We start from the raw sequence: 23,714 nt of genomic DNA, 5'->3' as shown, positions 1-23,714 counted from the left end.
TCAATATCCAGTTCCGTTAGTCGGCTTTGCTCACACGGAACGAAATAGAACAAATAATTCTAATTCTTGGACCTGTCGTCTGCTGTTTTTCCAGAGGTGTCCCTTGTTTTAGATGGTTCCTTAAAAAAAAGAACTGAACTTGCCATTTCAATATCCAGTTCCGTTTGTCGGCTTTGCTCACACGGAACGAAACAGAATAAATGATTCTAATTCTTGGACCTGTCGTCTGCTGCTTTTCCAGAAGTGTCCCTGTTAACCCTTGTTTTGGACGGTTCCCGAGAAAAAAGAACTGAACTTGCCATTTCAATTTCCAGTTCCGTTTGTCGGCTTTTCTCACACGGAACCAAACAGAACGAACCATCCAGCTAGTAAGAAACTGACCTGAATGAAAAAAGAAATTTATTTTATCTTAAAAACAGAACGTATTCTACTTCCATTCATTTTTTAGATAACTGCCTTCAAAATGAGGATAAAATTAACATTGATGCCCTAAAATTGTTCAAATAAAAGTGTCGTTATGCAGAGCTGTCCCTACATCTTTTCGGCCACTATACTGTAGAAGGGACTGATTGACTTTTCAGAGAAGTCGTTTCCAAACGATTTTCACCATTCTTCGACTCGTTTAACAATTTTTTTAAAGAAGAGCCTATCGCTTGAATTGCGTCTTGTTTAGGACGTTCGGACTTTAAAAAATTGTCGGAAACCGAAAAGTGCTGAAAATCGGCAGGAAACGGTTTCTTACGCTTAACGATGACGTGCATGTTCAAGTGAAGATGGTAAAGGAGAGGATGTTATACAAAACCAAAAATTGTCCACTCGTTTTAGCACCCGCCCCCCGGGACGTTACACCCGACGCATTTGTGAACGGTGCCAAAACTGCTACTGACCAGGGGCAATCTTCTAGCCAAACGACCATAGTACAACTGCCGCTCTGCCGTCGTGTGGTCACAGTGAAGGACTCGCATCACGAGAGCATAGGCAGAGATAGACTTGGAATTCTGGGGGGGGGGGGCATGATGATTATGATGTCAATTCATATATACACATATACATTATATCAGTCGACTCCACCTTTGACGCTGGGGGGGGGGGGCAATGCTCCATTCTCCCCCGTATCTTTGCCCATGCACTATGACCATTCATCCACCACAGTGGCCGTCCCAACTTTGTTTTTGGAAAAATGTCTTATTTTTCGGAGGAACCCATCGGTCAACTCGCGGTTTACGAACTTGACTCTTTCAGCGGAAATGAAAATCGTATTTTTTTGTCATGCGTTTTTCTCGTCTTAATAATTTCTCGTCTCTGTGAAAGCCTCTTATTTTATCATTGACAAGCCCAAATATTTTATAAAAATAAATTTTAATAATAGGTGGTTAATTAAAAAAAAGATATGGCATTCTGAAGGAGGGTTTCAGTGATTTTTGATTGCAGCTTGAACGGTAAATATGTTCCTGAAGTCCGTTCGTAAACACAAATAATTTTTCCAATGGGAATCAATGAAAAATGAATTAATCCGTGCTTTATACTCTGAATATTTCTAGTACAGTGCAAGACATAATTATAAGACACTCTTGAATTTTATTGAAATCGCAAGAACGAGCAAAATAAAAAATATAAAAAATTCCGAGCTGTTTTATAACGGTCTTAAATAACTTTGCACAAAATATTGGGAATTTTAAAAAAATATTTTGCATTATTTTATGAGAAAAACATAAAATGTAGTATAGACAAAATTATGACACCTACTGATTTTTGGGAAATGTAAAATAAAATTCAAATAATTATATATAAATTTACCGAAGTCAATATTTTGTACAAACACCTCTGTTGCTAATCAAAGCAAAAATTCGATTTGGCACGGATTCAACCAAATCAATGAGGGTTACAAGAGTACAAGAAACATCATTCCAAGCCTGTGATATGGTGGCTTTTAGATGCTCGATGATTTTGCCACTGTGATGATCGAGTGATCACAGTGACGGTCTCGCATTGCGAGATCCCGGGTTCGAACCCCACCGTCGCCCCAATGATGGTTAGCTGAAATTGGTTTTCTGTGGTTTCCAACTTCAAGGCGTGGATGTGAGCCGATCTACCCCTTAAAAAAGTCTTGCCACAAAGAGCAATCCACAAACGGTACAAATGAAATTCAATCATCACACTTCACTTCTGAAATATAGATGTTATCTCTGAAAAATCAGACACAACACTAGATACGCACTCAGACTGTTAGGTACACACACTTACGTTTCCGGCATAACTCTCCAGGTAGTAAATTGCCTGTAGATGACGATAGTTTTGAAAGAAAGAGCCACCAATTAAAAACTTATAAACTGATGTCATTTTCTTAGATTTCTCAAAAAGCATATGACAAAGTCCCCCACGATAAATTACTACTTAAACTTTCTACACTCGGTTTAAACGTTCGATTGCGTAAGTAGTTGGAAGCCTTCCTAAAATATCGCAAACATGTCCACTTCAAAGACCACTACTCTCCATCGGCAACCCGTGAATTCTGGGACCCCGCAGGGATCAGTAATTTCCCACTTTTATTCTTAATATTTATTAACGACCTGAAATCCTCAACTGCACCCCTAGACTTTTTGTTGATGATTGCGTAATCTACCGCACCATAAATCACGAGTCAGACCAAGAACTTCTCCAACGCAATCTCAATTCTATCTCCGAATGGTGCTCCACATAGCAAATACCTCTCAACATCTCTAAAACGGTTCTCATGAGAATTGCACGCAAACTTTCACCTTTCGAATTTTCATACTCTATCAATAGCTCCTCCATATCCCAGGTTTCTTGTTGATTCCCCCACGCCATTTATATTTCCGAAAAATGTTTCGAAATAACTTTTTCTGTCGCCATCAACCGCATTCTCATGTTTAGCCCTCGGCCAACATTATTGTATAAATAAATAACTCAAAAGTAGGTCCGGCTAATTATTTTATATTTAATTTTATGGGCTCCGTATCTGTAAGCGAACTCGATATTTCCAAAAAATGCAGAATTCAATTCAATTCTTGAAATCATTGATGTGGCGGAAAACCCCACCAAAGTCCCGCATTTCTACGGTAAAATAGGCAATTTTTACATTCATTTCTATGGGGATCATCCTGTGCTTGTCCCTCAAAGTAATGCTGATGATGATTATGACGTCTATTCGAAAAGCTTCATAGGCTTTTGCCAACAAATTTGGAAGAACTCTATTTGAAGTATGGAGGATAGTTCCAGAAAACTGGTTTCCCTGTTCGCATGTTAGGGAAAGGAAGAAGATGGGGCACGAAAGAAATAAAAAAAACGGGAAGGAGGAGAGGAAAGAAGTGTAATAGATTTTTCTTTCACCCTCATCCTTTCTTTCTCACCCTCCTCTACGTGTTTTTTTCCTCTCTTATATACAGAGCTCATGTGAAGATGAATTTAGGGAAGATAATTCAACTGTCCCTGCGGGGAATCGAACGCATGTACTCACACTTGCCGGGTAAGCTCACCTAGACAACAAAAGCAACGAATTTCAATCTTTCCTTAGAGCTCGTGTGCGCTGAACAGGAACGTGCATGGACCTCAGTTCAACACTAACCATTTTTTTGTGAATTTTCTATTTCGTAACATAGATTCAAGTCCGCAAAATTGACTCTGAATTACCAGAAGAAACAAAGAAAAAAAATTAATACAGAGTTTGCGAAAAATATCACAAAAAATATTTTTTTGTATATATGTAAGTCCATGAAATAAACATCAAAAAAGTGAAAAATTTTCTTAGTCTGAAAGTTAACCAGCAATTTCTGTTAGCCGTGGAACAGCAGCTGTTAAAGTTCGACGGAAATATTAGCAGTTAACCGGACGTTTAACCACGGAGAAAACCGTTTTTCAGATAACCGACTTTTTGACATTCCTTCAGTTAACTGCTCACGGTGCATACTGCCGATAGAAATCAATATTAAAATTGCGATTTTACTGAAGAAATGCGGATATTTAATGAGGTTTTCCACCACATCAATAATTTAAAAAATAAATTCTGAGTTCGCTTAGAGATAGAAGCCCAAAAAATTGGATACAAAATAATTAACCGGACCTACTTTTGAATTTGATATCTATGCAATAACACGCACAATTGATTTCCAGTTATTACTTATATCTTCTTAAGCACGAAAATTAAACTTAATGTTTCCATATTGTCTTCTAATATCCAACTGCATCAATCCATATATAAATACAGTTAGAAGGTTTTAAAATTATTTGTTGGATCATAAAGTGCATTGAAGAAATTCCGCAGTTCTAATTAAGCATTTTTTGAAGAAAAACCAGGTGGATCAATAACTTGAACTTCAAGAAAATGTTTGAAATATCTAACGCCCATCAAAAAAGAAAAAAAAAAAAGAGTCGTGCAGGAAGTCGCCATATTAGTGGTCAAGTGGTGCTGCGAACGAAGGTTTTGGAGACTTCGACAATGAGATTGTCATATGTGAGATGATTCATATTCACGAAACCAGAATTTGCCCTGGCATCGTTTCTATTCCTGTTCCATTTCGTCTCTTTCGAATTATAGCTATATTTTTTACACTGAGCTATAAGTAAAGCTCAGTGTAAATAATTACTTATAGCTCAGTGATTTTTTAGTGCCGGTTTTTTTTTTATAACCAAGGGTGACCATATTTCCTCGAGAGAAAAAGTTGCCAAATATTGTTGAAATTACCGAAAAATCCCAATGGCGCGAAATGAAGCATTACTGCAAATTGCAGTGGATTAAAATGAATTCCACGAAAAACAAAACGTTCTCCAAGACAAATGTGGGAGATTAATATTCTCATTTATAGTTGTAATTATCACAATATAATTTATGAGTTGAAAAATAATTTCAATCTTTGATTTCAGTAAAGAATAAAAATTCAAGTAGACTTCGTGTAAAATACGGGAAAAACCGGGACACTTTTGCCAAAAAGTCGGGACGGCCAAAAATACAGAAAATACCGGGACTGTCCCGGGAAATACGGGACGTATGGTCACCTTAAATCTGTTGGTATTATCTGTTGTAAAAGTTCACACTGAAAATCTTCGAAGCTTTAAGAACTGATTAATTTATTATTAACATTGATTCCTGCAGGAAAAGGTATTTCGGTTTGCGAACAAAGCAATGCCAAACATTTTTGACTTCCGGCGTCGTTGACTGTCCTGGAGAGAGGCAACTTCGACATTTTTCGGAGTGCATGCCTCCCTGGGAACCTCTACACTTTAGCGTTTTCCAAAAACTCATGAAAAACATTGTACGCGGGTAAACGCTTTAATTTCGATACGTGATAGTAAAAGTTAGGATTACGAAAATAAGTCGTACTAAGGGAGAAAACTTCCTAAGTGGGAACGTGTTAAGCGTAATATACTCTAGTAATTTTAAATTGTTCCGGATAATGTCTACAAGTCCTTGAAATGATCAGAGGATGAAGCAATTTTTCAGGACGTCAGATTTATTCACCGAAAACAGATATTTACAATTATTCACAATCTCGCATTGAGGATAAAGTCTCAACAACTCTTTTCTTGTGATCGCTTCACCATTTATAAGGACGGTGGAATCTTTAGAGAAAAACGAATCGTAACAAAATTAATCTGCATTTTCAAATACAGTTCTAACGTGTTTCTGAATGTTTTTCTTTATTTTTGTGCATCCCAGTACTTGATTCCTTTACTTCTATTAATTTACACCAATTTTACATCACATTAATTAAACAAAAAACATTCTACTTTAGCGGGTGATGGCTAGGGGGACATGGATAACACACAAAGGGAGAAGTACCAGATCAGGAGCAGAATAAAAATAATTGCCGCACCGCCAACTATATATTTGCACAAGCCATCACGGATGGACGTCACTCTCGTTTTCAGCACCTGAAAGAAAAAAAGATGTGAATAACACCGCTGTTGCAATGGCACAGCAGAAGTCATCTGAAACTAGGCTGACCATATTTCTTCGAACGAAGTACGGGAAAATACGAGACATCACCATATCGCGAAAAATGATGCCATAGTAAGCAAAGTTGCCAAATATTGCTGAAAATTACAGAGAAATCACAATGGTGGGAAATGAAGCATTACTGCAAATTGCAGTGAATTAGCATGAATTCCATGAAATAAAACGTTCACCAAGACAAATACATGAGATTATTCTTGTTATTTATAATTTAATTCATATGATTTAAGAGTTGAAAAGTAACTTTAATTTTTGTCTTCAATAAATAATAAAAATTCAAATAGGCCTTTGTGCAAAAAACGGGAGAAAGCCGAGGCATTTTTGCAAAAAAATCCCGGACGACTAGAAAAGCCTGTCCCGGAAAACACGCGACGTATGGTCACAATATCTGTAACTGATTTTCATTGCCTGCAAAACAGAGTGCAAAATTTTAGGAGCTCATCGTGTACTTTTTTGATGAGTATATTTTGATTGTAGGATATCCTACAACTGATATGAGGTTGCCAGACATTTATGGAATTCCGTAGCGGTACCATCTCTTTCTTGTGCAGATGCGGTCCTGGTCTCAGACCAAACAAACAGGACTTAAGAAGCTGCTCAGATCTCGGTTTCTAGATTCGCCCTCGAAGTGACCTCACTGGCACAGCAACGTGCGCAATTGAGGGTGAAGTTGATACCTCCACTTTTCAAGCAAGAGCAAAGTTATCATATGTTGCCCGGTCACGATGATCGTAGAGTGTTGAACAAACTCTCGATCCATTCATTCTACTGCCTCCAAAGTACATCCTGGTGGCGTAGGATCAACTACCTTCGGAAAAAATATCTTAATACGCCAGTGCTACAAAACACCCAGTAACTTGGCCGAGCGATGAAAACATCGATTTGCGAGAAGGCACACGAATTGTGGAGGCAAGAAGTTCTAAAGAAATCATCACTAAACTACAATTCCAGGAAGTTGGCCTATTCATGGGAGAGCACGTATGACGGATCTCTTGCAGAAACACTCTTCTTCAAGGCTCGAACTCGCTCACTGGAGACAAACCACCGTCTTGCCCAGTTTGAACATGGATGTTACATGCCATGTCTGCAGGATGAACGAGGAAACAAGACACATCCTATTACACTGCCCTGAATTGCCTTACCGCCTAATGTACCTATACACGAGTCTCCGGATGCAGACGACAACGTTACCCTTAAGTTCGACCTAAAGTCGGGTTTTCCTAGGATCAGGTTTCCTGTGCTACGCGCAACGTGATTCGCCCAGTGCGACACGCCATCCACTCACCAGTAAGAAAAGCAGCATGACTGTTTTCCTACAGAGCGCAATACGCCTCACGACAGCGCTTTACGTCGGGCGTGATTGGCCGACTGCTTCTGGAGGAGTCAAATGAGTCGTGCGCCGTGGTTTTGCCGATATTCTCTTCACTCTTGTGTGTTTTCTTTCCCTTCCCTTCAAACCGGAGCATGCAGACGACAGAGTAGCTCTGAAACCCCTAGGAACAGGTTTTTGCGCCACGTGAACTGAATTGGACCATTTCGCGCCATCAGAAACTTGTTACATAATTACGCTACGCGTTTGTGTTTTCCTAGCGTGGCGCATCAGATCAAGGCGGCTATATTATATAGCCTTGGCATCACCTACACTGTCGTCTGCATGCTCCGGTTTAAAGGGAAGGGGGAAAGAAAACACACAAGACTCTTGTGACAAGAGTGAAGAGAACATCGGCAATGCACGGCGCATTTGACTCCTCCAGTAGAAGTCGATCAATCACGCCCGACGTAAAGCGCTGTCTTGAGACGTATTGCGCTCTGTAGGAAAACAGTCATGCTTCTTTTCTTATTGGTGAATGGACAGCGTGTCGCGCTGGGCGAATCACGTTGCGCGCTGCACAGAAAACCTGCTCCTAGGAAAACCCGGCTTAAACATGGGAAGACCATCTGAAAGAACTGCAGATGCAGTGAGTGCTAACCAAAGCGTATTAAAGACACTTATTAATACGCTTTGGTACTAACTGCAATCACAAGAGGCACTGGTGCTGCGCTGTTAGCCGTTACAGAGGCACCCTTACGTCATGATCGGCACATCGATTCGCAAGAAGGCCCACGAATTGTGGAGGCAAGAAGTACTAAAGAAATCATCATTGAACTACTATTGCAGGAAGTTAGCCTATTCCTGGGAGAGCGCGTATGATGGATCTCTTCCATCAACACTCTTCTTCAAAGCTCGGACTCGCTCACTGGAGACAAACCACCGTCTTGCTAAGTTCACTGTGAACATGATCGCTACATGCCCTCTCTGCAGGATGAACGAGGAAACCATAGAACACATCCTATTACACTGTCCTGAATTGTCACGCTGCCAAATGTACCTACAAGAGCCTCCAGATGTAGATGAACGTGTTGCTTTTAGACTCGGTCTAAACATTAGAAGACCATCTGACAAGGAAAAAATCGTGAATGACACGAAAGCACTGCTAATGCAGTGGCATAGCAAAAGAAATCAACCACGATGAGAAGAGGCACCGGTGTTGCGGTGCTAGCCGTTACAAAGGCATCCTTATCCTGTCCAGTGTTTTATAATTGGACTAGGCAAAGCTGCACTGAAAAAGAATAAGCAACTTTCAAGCGGCTTAGGGACTATTTTCATTTTCTTATGTTTTAATTAAATCCTTTTTGTTGTTTCCGTCCTCTTTCTTACTTTCTTTATCTGTTTCGCCTCATAAAAATGTCTTCAACACTTGGAACAGCCCTCCCAGAACCAGATCTCCCTGCTCCTTTGAAGAAAACGTGCTGCATCTGCCAAAAGAAATTTTTGAATAAAAGCAATTTGAAAAGACACACGAAACTTTCCCATCCTTCTGTTATTGAGAAAGAAAGCTACGCCTACTCATGTAATTTGTGCACATATGGATGTAATACTCCTAAATACTTCGAACATCACAAGCAGACTAAGCATTTAGTTACATTAAAACGCCTTCCAAACAGCAAGAAAACACACAAGTGTCCAAAATGTGTCGAACAGTTCTACCCAGAAGGTATGGAAGGTCATTTACAGGATGCGCATGAAATCAGACTGGACATTCAGCATTTACAATTTCGAAGTTTCCATGACTTTGATTGTTGGAAGTCAAGTATTGAGAAGACCTCTAAGTCTTGGTTTGTGAAAAGTTCTTCAAAGAAACGGAGCAAAAGCACATCATATCATTATTACAGATGCAATCGCTCTGGCAAATACTCACCAAAAGGTGTAGGAGTACGTCAGTTGAAGACACAGGGCAGCTCCAAAATCCAAGCTTACTGTCCAGCTTCCATCAAACTGAATCAAAATAACGGCAGGTATAAAGTCACTTACTGCTCAACTCATGTTGGGCATGATAATGAACTTATGCATATTCCTTTATCAAAAGAAGACAAATCAATTATCGCTGATAAAATAGCGTCAAATATACCGCTTGATTGCATTCTGGATGACATACGCAATAATGTAGGTCCCAGTTCTGAAAGAATTAGATTACTAAAGAAGAAAGACCTGCTAAATATCAAGAAATGGACCTGCACAGCTTTATTAGAGATTCTAAAAACTGACCAGGGCTGGAAGCTCAATTCTCTTGATGGTTCTGAACTGTGCACCGTACAAGAAAATGACGTGAATTGTAGTTGCCAAATTTTGGGACATGAATACAATGAGTGCATTCACCGATTTTGTTGCACATGCTCAGATTATGCAAGAAAACAGAAGGTATGTAAGCATATCGATCTAGTTCGCACAAAAAATTCTGTTAATAAAAATGCTTATGAAGATTCTGATTCTAGCAGTGTTGCGCTTTGCGAAGAAAGAGGCATTCTTGAAAGCTCAACAAGCGACAATTCTTCTAGTTCACCAGAAAATGAATCATTTCTCGAGAATATGAAAATCAAATTAAAAGAAGCTTTTGAAGATCAGCTAAAGGAAATAAAAAACCATGCACAAGCACAGGTGTTTCTGGAGCGAATAACAGCGATGCAACCTATTATTCATGCAATGAGATCACCAAGTGCAGAACAAGAGTCATCACTTGACAACTGCAATGAAACACCTATAAATTATGATATTGAACTGCAAAAAAATTCAAATCTCCAAAACAGCAACAAGAAATCAAAAAATATTTGCGAAGACAACTCGAGAGAAATTCTAGAAAATCTCTTCTTCTAGAACACTAGGCAAATGAATCAATTTCATCACAGGTATAAGAATATTTCTATCACTAAAAGTATTTTTTTCATAAAATTATATAATGAGAACCTCAATATAAAAATTGTGGACCCCAGAAAAATCAGCGTAGATGTATAATCATTACATCTAGAGATGGCAGCTTAACATTAGAGTACAGACATTTCTAATTGAAAAATAGGAACAGCTGTCGTATGGTCTGCCACTTGGCGGTTATTTGGCGCCACACATGTCTGATGGCCCGACGAAGAGTTGGGTCATTCCATGTGAAATCAACACAATTTTTATATAAATTTTAACTCGCCATCTCAGATTTCGATGAAACTTGGCACATAGGTAGCCTACATGTAGATAAAGAAAACTACCCAATTTCATTAAAATATGTCAACCCATTTTGAAAATATGGCGATGTGAAGTTGTCAAAATTCACTAAAAAACACCCCACGGCCATAATTTCAAATTGCTGTTGCAACTCTCCTAGTTAAGCTAAAATGATGGGACAGGTATCATTTTGCAGCATTTTCTATGGGCTTTTCTATGATATGCAACACAATATGGGTTTGAGATGAAATGTTTATTTAAAATTTAAATTAAAATTTAAATTTTGAATTTATCAGAAAGCGCATCTTCAAAAATTTTCAAAAAATTATATTCAACACTTCACATTGTTGTTAACTAATTCCTTAAGTATGAAAGTGGGACTGTCATGGGTTCACAACTTTATAAAATTTCAAAAATATATATTTTACTAAAAAAATTGACATTTTTGTAAAATTTATAGATTTAAGCAGAAATATACATAACTTACCCATGAATAAATTTTCACTTTTTTCATAAATTTATTTTTAATGTGTTTAAAATGCAACTAGTGACTATGATGGGTGATTATTTTATGGTTTAACAGGTTTAAACCACTTTAAACCAGTCCAACTGGTTCCAACTGCCTGTGGGCATAGGCAGACTGATCAGTATTCATACTGATTCAGTGGCAGTGGGATGTGAATGTTGTTGATTTAAAAAAAATGTGATGGTAATAAGTTTATTTTTTAAATGTTGATATTTTGTGAGGTGGTATTAGTGAAAAAAAATATTATTTCAGTATATTTTCTTGGTGTTCTCTTCAGAAACTTTTTTCTATATTTTAATTGAGATCTGTGTGATATTATACAATGGAGAAAGAAAGATATCAGACACTACAATGTTGCAATCCTTTAAAAAAACATAATCATTCTGTGAAAAACATAAGGAGACTAAGAAATGTGCCTCAATGGATGTGTGGTATGTTTCCTGATATGCCAAAGATATCAAAAATTTGTGATAATTGTAGGAAGCAGATTGGTTCATTGAAAACTATGCAAGGAAAAAATGATTGCAGAAAACTTTCGGATGATGAAACAAGCTATGTTCCTCCACCTTCAGCTGTTGTGCAGACACTAAATACGTCTCTCCAGGAATTAGGAGAGTCCCCTGTGCGTAGTACAAAACTTCAGATGAAGAAGTATTCAACCAAAAAATTTAAAAGCATTGGGTTAGCACTTAAAAAAACAACTATTTGCTAATGCAGAGGATTCCTCAGAAAATGAATGTGAGTCACTGGAGCAATCTGTTATAGCTAATCTGAAAGCTAGCTTTTCCTCTAGGAGTAGGAAAAAGAAAGTAATGCTACTGACTTGTTAGCCTGAATCTTGGAGTGTAAGAATGATAATGTGCGAATTCAATGCTCCTAACTACATGGTACGCCAGGCAAAATGGCTTTTGAAGGAAAGAGGTATATTAGAAAGTCCTGACCAAAAACTGGGAAAGAATTTGTCACAAGAAGTTGTGCAAACAGTACGTTCTTTTTATGAAAATGATGAAATAAGTAGAGTAATGCCAGGAAAGAAAGACTGTGTAACTGTGAAGGGGGAGAATGGAGATAAAACAGTAATGTCTAAAAGACTTATTTTGTGCAATTTAAAAGAAGCATATAAAATTTTCAAAGATAAATTTCAAGAAATAAAGATAGGGTTTTCTAAATTTGCAGAACTGCGCCCAAAACACTGCATTTTAGCAGGACACAGTGGAACACACTCAGTATGTGTTTGCACTACACATCAAAATGTCAAACTTATGATAGAAAATGCTAAACTCGGTATGTTAACCAATGGAGAATTGGCCTCTTATAAACACTGTTTGGCAAAAATGCTGTGCAACCCAGCATCAATTCATTGCATTATGGGAAACTGTAGTTCTTGCCCAGGAAGTGACCCAATAAAAAGTACACTACAAAATTCATTTGATAATAATATGGTTGAGAATATCACTTTTCGACAATGGGTTTCAGTAGACGGATGTAACTTAGAAACCATACAGAAGACCTCATCGGAGTTTATCGAATTATTTTCTGAGAGATTGACCACACTGATACTCCATGATTTTCTAGCTAAGCAGCAAAGCTCTTTTGTAAATGAAGTCAAGGAAAACTTGAATGAGGGTGAATTTGTTACATGTGACTTCTCTGAGAATTACTTTTGTGATCCAAGATGAGGCCCAGAGTTATCATTGGTCAAGTGATCATGCAACTGTCAAGGTGGAAAAGTCATGCCACACTTTTCCCCCTCTTTTGACATATGACATAGTGTTTTTGTAATCGAGAGTTATTCATATCATATTTATGTGTCAAATTTTTGTGTCAAATAGTAGATATGTGTCATGTGTTTTGTGTTGTAAGAAAATTAGTTTGTTGTCCTTTTTCAGTTGGGAAAACGAGTGGGTTACACACATATTTTTTTGTACACACGGTATGTGTTTTCGAAATTTTGATTTTCCACACGATCCTGATATCTTGACCGATTATTCTAAATTAATCCCCTGGAAATTTTGCTCCTTGGTGTCAACAGTGAACCGATTTTGAGGCATCTTCGTTGGAAAAATTAAGAGTTTGTAAAAATTTAAATTTGTTCCAGGATAGTGAAGCAGGAGATGGCCATTTTTCGAACTTTCGTTTCCGATCACGAAGGTGACGCGGAGAGAATATTTTTTTTGTTTGTTTGTTTATTTTTGCAGAGGGAAACACACAAAATTACCGCTTTTCGTGTTTGAAACTTTTTGCAACGTCGTCAGAATTTTTCTGGAGGATGAGACATACATGCTGATCTATTTTGTGGAGTCATTAATTAAGTAATTCATTAATAATTTCTTTTTATTTAAATGGAAACTTACACACGTGCTGTTGATATTTGTTAACGTTGAATTTGGATAATAATTCTGATTGGAAAATATTTAGATAATTCAAGAAAGTGTATTCTATGTGTCATCTTGAATTTAAAATCATGTGTTAATTAATTTTTTTAATTTTCTTTGTCATATGACGAAATTCTTCCTGTATCATTAATTATGCGTCAAAGTATGTCATGTGACCTATCATTGGAACGCGGAATTAATTTCCCATCTAATGGTAAAATTTAATTTGTATTTTTTTAATGATGTGTGTGCATAATTAAGCGTTTTCCTTTTTGTATAACATTTAGTGCATTGTCCTTGGGATCAGAAGAATCTCCCCGTAGGAAGAAAGTTTCGTTCAGGGCGTTATTTTGTCCGGATTTTAGACTTGCCCTTTCACCTTAATTGGTCAAAATTGATGTCATAAAAATTTACGCCACGAATCAAAGTGTGCGCATTTTCGAAGCCACGCCCACTTTTCATTTTACTTATACCCTCGAAACGTCGGTGGGTTGGTCAGTTTTTGTTAGTCGTTGGTCAGTCTTGGTGCAGTCTTCCGTGTTTTCTCTCGTCGAGAAAAACGCGGTAAATTTGATGTTAGTAATGTGAAATCGTTCTCGCGAGATGTTGCAGTTTGCTACCGCAGTAGTTTCTTCATTTTGTTGCCGAGGCAAATCCTGAAGCCTGTCACCATGTCCAGAGCAGAGCCTGAGAAGGATCCGGAGAGTGTTGTCCTATTTAGAATAGGCCGCCTGTTTCCCGATGTCCCTAGAACTTGACTCGAGATCCAAGAACTGTGGCAGGAACACTGACCCCTGGGTGGCAGAACGACGAGTCACTCGGAATTTGTGAGTATGTGAGGTATTTCCTCTTTGTTCTCTCTCTCATTCAACATTTCATTTGAGTTCGTGGCGGTGATCCGAAAATTTGTAAATTTTTGTTAATATCATGATTTCTTTGAGGTTAGATCAAACTCCCCCTGTTGAATTATTCATAAAGTAACTTCAAATATTTTATTTAGACAGGAAAAATGGTAGTACCTTCATAAGGAAAGACAAAGAGAATACAAAACTACAAAAGGTAAACAAAAAAGAACGTTGCCACACATATGTAACATAATACACACTCTGAGGGGTGAACAAGATTAAGTGAAATACTATTGGGGGACTACTAGATTAACAATACTCCCCCTCACACCGAAGAGTCAATTGAGTCCTAACATTTTTCGAAACATGAACAATTTTTGAGGTGTTAAACTTTTTGTTAAAATGTCTGCTTCCATTTCTTCAGTGGGCTTGTACTTCACTGATACATCACCAGATGCCACCTTTTCTCGAATAAAATGTTCTTTGATGTTAATATGTTTCGATTTTGAACTAACAATTGGATTTCTTGACATGTTGTTTGCTGATTTATTGTCATTATATATAATTATCTGGCTTTGATTCAGTCCCAATTCATTTATCAGTTCTTTCAGATGGATCGCTTCTCTGGTAGCTTCTGTAAGGGACATATATTCAGCTTCACATGATGACAGAGCCACGGTTCTCTGTTTCCTTGATTCCCATGATATAGCAGAACCTCCAAACTTGAAACAGTAACCAGTGTATGACTTACAATCTTCACTACATGAAGCCCATGTTGCATCAGCATATCCAACTATCATCTTCCCAGTCTTTTGGTATACTAATGATAGATTCTTGGTACCTTGTAAATATCTGAGAATTCTTTTTGCTGCCATCCAATGTGATTTTTCATGGCAATTATTGTATTGGCTCAAATAGCTAACAGCGTATGTGATGTCAGGTCGAGTACCTACAGATAAATACATAAGTGAACCAATAAGGCTTTGATACGGATATTCAGATGGTATATTTTTTCCTTTTGACAGTTTGAGAGATGATTCCATCGGAGTAGATATTGGCTTACATTCTGACATTCCAAATCTTTCAAGAATACTTGTAATGTACTTTTGTTGAGACATTATTATTTTTCCATCTTTACGTTTGAATTCGATTCCAAGACAGTACTGGAGTTCACCTAAGTCATGCATTTCGAAGGATTTCATAAGTTCAATTTTCAATTTTTCAAATTGTTGGACCTTATTCGTGGCTATAATGAGATCATCCACATATATTGCAACAATAGTTTTCTCTCCTCCTTTCAATGAAGAGTATAGACATGGATCAGCATTTAGTGATTGAAACCCAAGTTCCTTGAGTTTTTTGTCAAGTTTTGTGAACCATTGATGACTTGCTTGTTTCAGTCCATATAATGCCTTTTTCAAATGACAGACTTTATGTGTTTCATCATTCCTCAGATCAGAAAGCATCTTTCTGGCTTTCATGAAGACTGTTTGATCAGTGTCTGAGCTGTGTTCCAGCATTATTTCAAAGACAAGTTTTTCAAGCATCTCTGGTTTTTCCATGAAAATGTCCTCATCAATTTCTCCATTTAGAAATGCTGTAGAAACATCTAGTTGATGCAAATCCAAATCTTCTTCAACAGCTAATGCCAGTAATAGCCTAATTGAACTTAACTTCGCTACAGGAGCATATGTTTCATTGTAATCGAGTTCTGGGCGTTGGTCATAACCTTTTGCAACTAAGCGCGCTTTTCTTCTCTCAAGATCTCCATTAGACTTGTACTTGTTCTTCAGAACCATCTTACATCCAATAATGTTCATCGAATTTTGCTTTTGAACAATTTCAAAAGTATCATTTTTTAAATGTGAAATAATTTCCTTTTTCATAGCATCAATCCATAACTGAGCATCAGGACCTTTGAGTGCTTCTTTCAATTCACAATAAGCTGACATTTCATAGTCATTGAACCAAATCGGCTGTCTTCTTGTTCTTTGGATTCTAGTTTCATTCTTCAATTCCATCAGGTTGGTCTTTATCATCTCCATCAATATGTTGATTTTCATCAGATTCTGAGGATTCATCTTGATCAGAGTTTAACACAACATCAAATACTTCACCTATATTTTCATTTGGGACAGGAACAACTTGAAATTCTGTTTTGTCGGACATTTTTTGATTTCTTTCTAGAAGGTCGTCAACATTATTTGAGTTCTTGTCATTGTAGAAAGTGTTCAGTACTTTCACATCTCTGGCTATTTCTATCTGCTTTTTGTTATTCATCCATATTCTATAAGCTTTTGAATATTCAGCATAACCTACAAACATGCCAACATTACCTCTTGGATCGAACTTCCCCTTTTTCCTTTTCTTGTCTAGGATATAAGTCTTTGATCCAAAAACTTGTAGATGCTTTACAGATGGAATTCTTCCACTCCATCTTTCAAAAGGTGTTTTATGATTAATCACTCTTGAAGGCGTTCTGTTACATAAATAATTTGCAGTATTTATGGCTTCAGCCCAAAGTGAAGGTGGAGCTTTAGATTCAATTAGCATGCATCTTGCTTTATCTAGAAGAGTTCTGTTTTTCCTCTCAGCTAGACCATTTTGTTCTGCCGTATATGGTGCAGATAATCTTCTCTTGATTCCACATGCTTTTAGGAATTCACTGAATTCAGTACTACAGTATTCTCCAACTCCATTGTCACTCTGCAAATGTTTGATCTTTTTGCCAGTGTGATTTTCAACTTCATTTTTATATTCTTTGAAGAATTTCAGCACTTCATTTTTGTGTTTCAGGAAGTACACTTTACAATATCTGGAACTTTCATCAATAAAGGTTACAAAGTATTTTGATCCACCAGGAGATGTTACTCGCATCGGCCCACAAACATCTGAATGCACAATCTCTAACAAGTCCAGTTCTTTTGGATCTGTTCTTCTCTCAAATGGGACTTTTGTCATCTTTCCTTGAATGCACGCTTCACAGTCATTCAGTTTTTCATTCAGATTAAAATACATTCCTTGAACTGCGTTGTTTCTTTGTGCAGATTTCAGGTCGACTTCATTGATATGACCTAGTTTCTTGTGCCAGGTCATGATCTTGGATTCTGCTGTATACCTTGAATTTTCTGGTCGATTACTAGCATCGTATGTGTACAGACCATTTTTCTTGGGTACAATCAAAGCTATTTCTCCTTTTTGGTTTTTAACAAGAGCTTCATTCCTTTTAAAAATGACAGTTCCTCCATATTCAGTGATTTTGTTCACAGATAATAAATTTGTCATCAGTTCAGGAACATACAGCGTATTCTTCAATGTAACTGTAGAGTCTCTGTTGGATTTCAGTTCTATAGTTCCCTTTCCTTGGAATTTAGTGTTTTGACCTACAACCGCTAGATTTATCATTCCAATATCATGGTCCTCGATGAGATTTTTGAAACTGGAGTCATCACAACACATGTGAGATGTGCTTCCACTATCCAAACACCAGGATGATTTCGCTTGTGGTTTGTCTACAAGTGATGACAGACACTTCTCTTCTGCTTTGAAGGAAGAGTTATCTTTTTTTACATTCTTTGACCAGCAGTCCCGAGCAAAATGTCCAGGCTTTTGGCACTTGTGGCATCGAAATCGTGTTTCTTTTTCACTTGATAATGCTTTTGTATGCCGAAACCTGTGGTGTGGTTTCCCTTTTCCATAAAATGCATCTTCAGATTGCCTTTCAGCCTTGGAATGCGAGCTCCTTGCTTCACTTTCCTCAATTATCTTTATTTTCAGGTCTTCTGGTCGTGGCAATTCATCTCTGCACTCTATTGCAACCCGAAAGTTCTCGAATGATTCTGGAAGACTGTATAACATCATTACACACAGCAGGTCATCATGGATTGTAACATCCATATCTATCAATTTGTCTACAGTGTCCATAAATGCATTGAGATGCTCTCTTGCACCAGCTTTCTCTTGCATCTTTAATAATATCAATTTTTTTAACAAAGTTGCTTTTCTTGCAGGACCAGAACTTTGATAGATACCTTTTAGTGTATCCCATACATCTTTGGATGTAACACAATTTTTTACTTGTTTCAGTTCTGTAGGGCTGATGATAAGCAACAAATCAGATCTTGCCTCTAGATCTTTGTCAAGCCATTTTTGTCTCTCCTCATCTTCAGCTGGTTCTGTGATTTTCCCATTCACATAATCCCACAGTTTACTTTTAATAAGTAAAGCTTGTGCCTGAACCTTCCAGGTGTCATAGTTTTCTTTGGATAGTGGCTGTATACAACTTGAAACTCTAGTGGTTTCCATTTTAATATATTTATTCAGACTCACTAACTTGCATTAAGCGAGCACTGGTCCCCATAACCTAAAGTAACTTCAAATATTTTATTTAGACAGGAAAAATGGTAGTACCTTCATAAGGAAAGACAAAGAGAATACAAAACTACAAAAGGTAAACAAAAAAAACGTTGCCACACATATGTAACATAATACACACTCTGAGGGGTGAACAAGATTAAGTGAAATACTATTGGGGGACTACTAGATTAACAATAATTCAGTTAAGTCGAAATTTCTTTAATGTGTCTTAATGCTAATGATCGCTATGACAATGCACATTTTCGGGATTATTCTGTTTGTTTCGTTGTTTAAAGTAAAGTTTTGTTAAATGTTGATGTTGGAAAAGCATTTATTTTCTGCTATAAGAGACTTTTGAATTTGCTCAATGTCAGTTTTGAAGTATTTTAAATGAAGCTGCTGTATTGTTAAAATATCTCATTGAGGAAGAAAAGTAATTAAAATTTAATTATCTTAACTATTATAAATGTGTATGTGTGACTTGTAGTGATTTGGTTCTTTTTACTTGTTTTCATGTGGTAAATGTTAATTAAAATGGAGCACTAGCACTCCCCGTTGATAAGGGTTATTTTGTGGTCAAGGTAACCACGCTCTGTACGCCCTATTCGAATCACTGGCCAAAGTGTTGAACGATATTCATATAAGGAGTAAAATGGTCATAGGTCTCATAAATATTATTGTAAAGCTAATATTTCTTCTTTGGACCATAACAGTATTACAAAGGAGAGAAGAAAACAGAGCATATGAGCTATGTCATAATTTCTAATTGTCTAGAGCATAACACTATAGCAGTTTACTGTTTTCAAAAAAAGCTAATTCAATTTTTAAAAACCAAATTTCAAACTGTACAGAAGATGTATTATTTTTCGGATGGCAGTGCAGCCAGTACAAGAATAAAAAGAATTTTATAAACTTATGTTTCCACAAAGAAGATTTTGGCATCGATACAGAATGGCATTTTTTGCCTCTGCACATGGAAAAGGACCTTGCGATGGTGTCGGTGGCACTGTTAAGAGATTAGCAACAAAAGCAAGTCTGCAGAGGCCATGTGAGAACCAAATTCTTACTCCACAACAACTTTTTGATTGGGTAGTTAAGAACATTACATCCGTACACTTTGAATTTTCAACACAAGAAGAGTACATTGAAACTGAAAGATTTCTAGAACAACGCTTTAGTCAATCTGTTACCATCAAAGGAACACAGAGGTTACATGCCTTTATACCGATAGCATCAAGTACATCAAAAATATTAGTAAAAACTTTTTCAGGTACAACAGAATCTACTGTTGAAACAGTCACAAAATCTCCGGAAAAACTGGCTTTAAGAGATATTCATGGATATGTTACTGCCATCTACGACAGGAAATGGTGGCTAGCTTATGTTTTAACAAAAGACGAAGGTCTTGATGAAGTTAAAGCTACTTTCCTTCACCCAGCTGGTCCATCACTGTCTTATGCATATCCTACAAAACCTGATATTCTATGGGTATCTGTAAATGATGTTCTTTGTAAAGTAAACCCAGTAACACCAACAGGAAGAATATATCAAATTCCTGGGGATGATACTGTAAAAACAAATGAAGCGTTCAAAAAGACAGTGTAAATCTTAAAAAATATACTGTTTGTATCAGGTTTGGCAAGTGACATTTGAATGTATGTGTTAAGAGTAAATTTCAATGTGTACATAGATATATTAAGAATAAAGACTAAAGATTTATTTATGGGTAAGTTATGTATATTTCCACTTAAATCTATAAATTTTACAAAAATGTCAATTTTTTAGTGAAATATGTATTTTTGAAATTTTATAAAGTAGTAAACCCATGACAGTCCCACTTTCATACTTAGGGAATTAGTTAACAATAATGTGAAGTGTTGTATATAATTTTTTGAAAATTTTTGAAGATGCGCTTTTTTATAAATTCAAAATTAAAATTTTAATTTTAATTAAAAAAACATCATTTTATCTCAAACCCATATTATGTTGTATATCATAGGAAAGCCCATTAAAAATGCTGAAAAATGACACCTGTCCCATCATTTTAGCTTAATTAGGAGAGTTGCAACACCAATTTGAAATTATGGCAGTGGGGTGTTTTTTGGTGAATTTTGACAACTTCACATCGCCATATTTTCAAAATGGGTTGACGTATTTTAATGAAATTGGGTAGTTTTCTTTATCTCCATGTAGGCTACCTCTGTGCCAAGTTTCATCAAAATCTGAGATGGGGAGTAAAATCACTGTGTTGACTTGACACGGAATGACCCAGTTGCCAAGGCCGTCAGACACTATGGACGCCGAAAAAAAACAGCGTGCAAAACATAATAGAAACCACCAAGCACAAAAATAGAAAAAAATATCAGTTAAAAAAATTACACCTGGCCCATTTTTTTAATAATAAAAAGATCGGGGCATAAGGAATTCTGGGCATAAATATTCTATGTATTAAAACGAAAACCCGGACACTTTTTTTTTTAATAAACGGATCCGGGCATGTTGAATAAATAAATATTCTATGCATTAAAACTAAAAGGCATGGCAATGGATGAATAACTAATAAATACAACGAAATAATAAAATGGTATGATACAGTAGATAATCCAAATAACTAGAGCTACAGAAGGGAGGAATAATAATGAGAGAGAGAGAGATGCGCTGGAAATGGAACAACGGCTGCTTAGAATTTTTGAAAAAACGCGGTGAACAAAAGAAAAAAAAAAAAAAAAAAAAAAATCCTGTTTGGTGAAGCCAGCGCCATCTAGTATCACCCAATGAAACCAGAAAAGTGTTAAAAAAATACGGCAACAAGAGAAGCATTATGACTTATCACGAGAACAAAGTCGTGGCGGACCATACTGCATCTGTTCTGAAAAATATTGTTGTAGAGGGACTTATTATATCGAGTACAAGTGTAGTTAGGTTTCACTGTATCTTCATCTAAGATATGTACAAAGTGAAGCTCATGGAACAGCTTCGATTTCGGTCACCACTTCCGACATAGTGATGCTGGGTCGCCAACATAGTGACACCGAGTTGCCATACGTTTCTACAATCATCAATTCCAGGTGGTGCTAGCTCCACCAAACAGGTTCCTCCTGTGTTTCAAACTTTTTCGACTTTTTTTTCAGCAACCCAGTATCACTATGTCGATAGGGCCAGTAAACAGCTGTGAAGGGTAAGAAATTGCGGATACAGAAGTGTGTGTTACGAACACAAGAGTGAAAGGATAGAAAAAATTTACAAAATCAGGAGCAATGAGACACTTTTAGGAAAGTTCGATAAGTGCTTAGCATAATAGTCAACATGGCCATCACAATGTTAAGATATGATTTATATCTTTCAAACACCAATTCTTAGTTCACCATCTCAAAACGACTGCTTCACCTGGAAGGAAAAAAAACCCCCTCCGGATGCTGGATGATGTTAGAGAGAAACAAAAACCCTTTCTGTTGGCAGATTTAACTCGTCCACACTTTTAGATTCCGTTAGAATCTTTTGTTTTGGTATTTCTACCACATTGATCAGGGTTGGATTTTTGCAGGACCGTAACAAAAAGTAGAAAACCCTGGACAAAAATTTTTCTTTTTATTCAAGACATTCCAAGCTTAATTTTTCGATTAAGAAATATTCTTTTCAATATAAAAACTTAAAAGCATGTGAAACTTATAAAATTACAAGGCATAAAAATGAATATTCAGCAATCAAAAATATGAAGACATATCCAAATAAAATATGCATCATTCAGATTTGTTATAAAAAAATTGATAAGTATAAGGCTTTACAATTGTTTATTCATACAATTCGAAACAGATAAACCTAATTTTTTAATAGTATGAATTTTTGCCATGTAAAAAAAAATGTGACAAAAACCATTTTCCGGGGCAGTATTTACCATGGTTTTTTCACTGCAACAAAAACTTGCCAACCCTGATATTGATTGATTCTACTTGAGTTTAGTCAAGTGAATCATTGAACCTTTATATCACTTATTCCCTCTGAATTAAATAAGAGGTTATAATTATATCTGCCTAATATCGGGAAAGGTGTCATTCAAGTATTACGTCAGCATTGGGGGTTGAAAATTGCTTACGTCATCAACCACCCTTTTTGAAGATATGAAATATTCTAAGCTGCTGACGAGAGGTGGAGTCAGTGTTTTGCTGATGGGGATAAAAAAAATGGCTAAAAATCTGCTGACGTAATACTTGCATGGCCCCAAAGCAATGAATTGTTCTTCAATAAAAATATAATTTTCAACCAAAAATGAAACTTCTTCCACCATTGCTATCCATGTTTGAATGGTGTTATATGAGTGAGAAATCTTTTTTTTTCTTCAGACATGGCCGAAGAGAATTTTCAATTTGCACAGCAGGATGTGAATTTGCTGCTATAAAATATTAAAGAGAATTCAAGAAGCGCGGAAACCGCATTGGAAAATTCAAGCAAAAGGTATGCCAATACTTGTCTCCACGGTGACCAGGCAGTCTCAAACACATGTATATAGAAATGTCAAAATATCTATGATTTTGATTTATTTTTCTTTTATTGTAGAAAAAGCTTTGATTTGAAGATGGCTAGAAATTGTATTGAAAAAATTGGCTTCTTGTTTCATTGTAAATTGGCATCATCATCCATTTCTATGTTAAAAGAGAAACCATTCCCTCAACGATCAAAGAATAAACTTTGTAGAAAATATTAACGTAGACCCAGTTATTATTTTCTTTTTCTCAACCTTCAAATGACTTCAATGTTTTTTGTTTTTTTTGCAAAATACATTTTGATTGCAATTCAAAATAGTAATTTGAGCTATCATTGGCAAATTTGCTAGCAGTTTACTGTTTTGAAAACGAGTGTTTTTCTCAATGAAATATGGCCATATTCTATGATTCTGTTTTGTCTATGAAGAAAATTCTGAAAGTGACAAAAAAAGCATTGAGTTAGATATTGTGCTGTAACAGTGTAAGATAACTTGACTCTTGATGTTTATTATTTCCATGGTTGGCACAATGATAAATTTGAGGGGGATCCCTTTAACCAAAAAAATGATGCTTAGGCCAGGGGTTCGCAAATTGTGCATCGCTGCTCCCTGGCGCACCTCCAACCTTTG

The 23,714-nt window shown here is 36.6% G+C and overlaps 1 protein-coding gene across 5 annotated transcripts; it reads left to right on the top strand.

The window, feature by feature from the left end:
- Positions 1-8,539: 8,539 nt before the first annotated feature.
- Positions 8,540-23,310, top strand: LOC149087889 (uncharacterized). Of its 5 annotated transcripts, none has more exons than XR_016193951.1 (3): positions 8,540-10,195; positions 22,945-23,056; positions 23,159-23,310. XR_016193951.1 is itself a non-coding variant. In XM_089242300.1 (2 exons), the coding sequence occupies exons 1-2, from the start codon at positions 8,697-8,699 to the stop codon at positions 22,984-22,986; spliced, it is 1,056 nt and encodes a 351-aa protein (XP_089098426.1). In that variant the 5' UTR covers positions 8,549-8,696; the 3' UTR covers positions 22,987-23,310. The 5 variants fall into 5 exon arrangements, 1 of the variants encoding a protein (XP_089098426.1); XR_016193952.1 differs by having other exon boundaries at positions 8,549-9,710; XM_089242300.1 differs by having other exon boundaries at positions 8,549-9,710; positions 22,945-23,310.
- The last annotated feature ends 404 nt before the right edge of the window (positions 23,311-23,714 follow it).

This window comes from Pholcus phalangioides, unplaced genomic scaffold (assembly GCF_987345545.1).
Source record: "Pholcus phalangioides strain wild (caught in Gottingen) unplaced genomic scaffold, Ppha-v1.0 ptg000003l_1, whole genome shotgun sequence".
NCBI lineage: Eukaryota > Metazoa > Arthropoda > Arachnida > Araneae > Pholcidae > Pholcus > Pholcus phalangioides.
The sequence above is the reverse complement of the archived record's forward strand: the minus strand, read 5'-3'. Positions and strand labels throughout refer to the sequence as shown.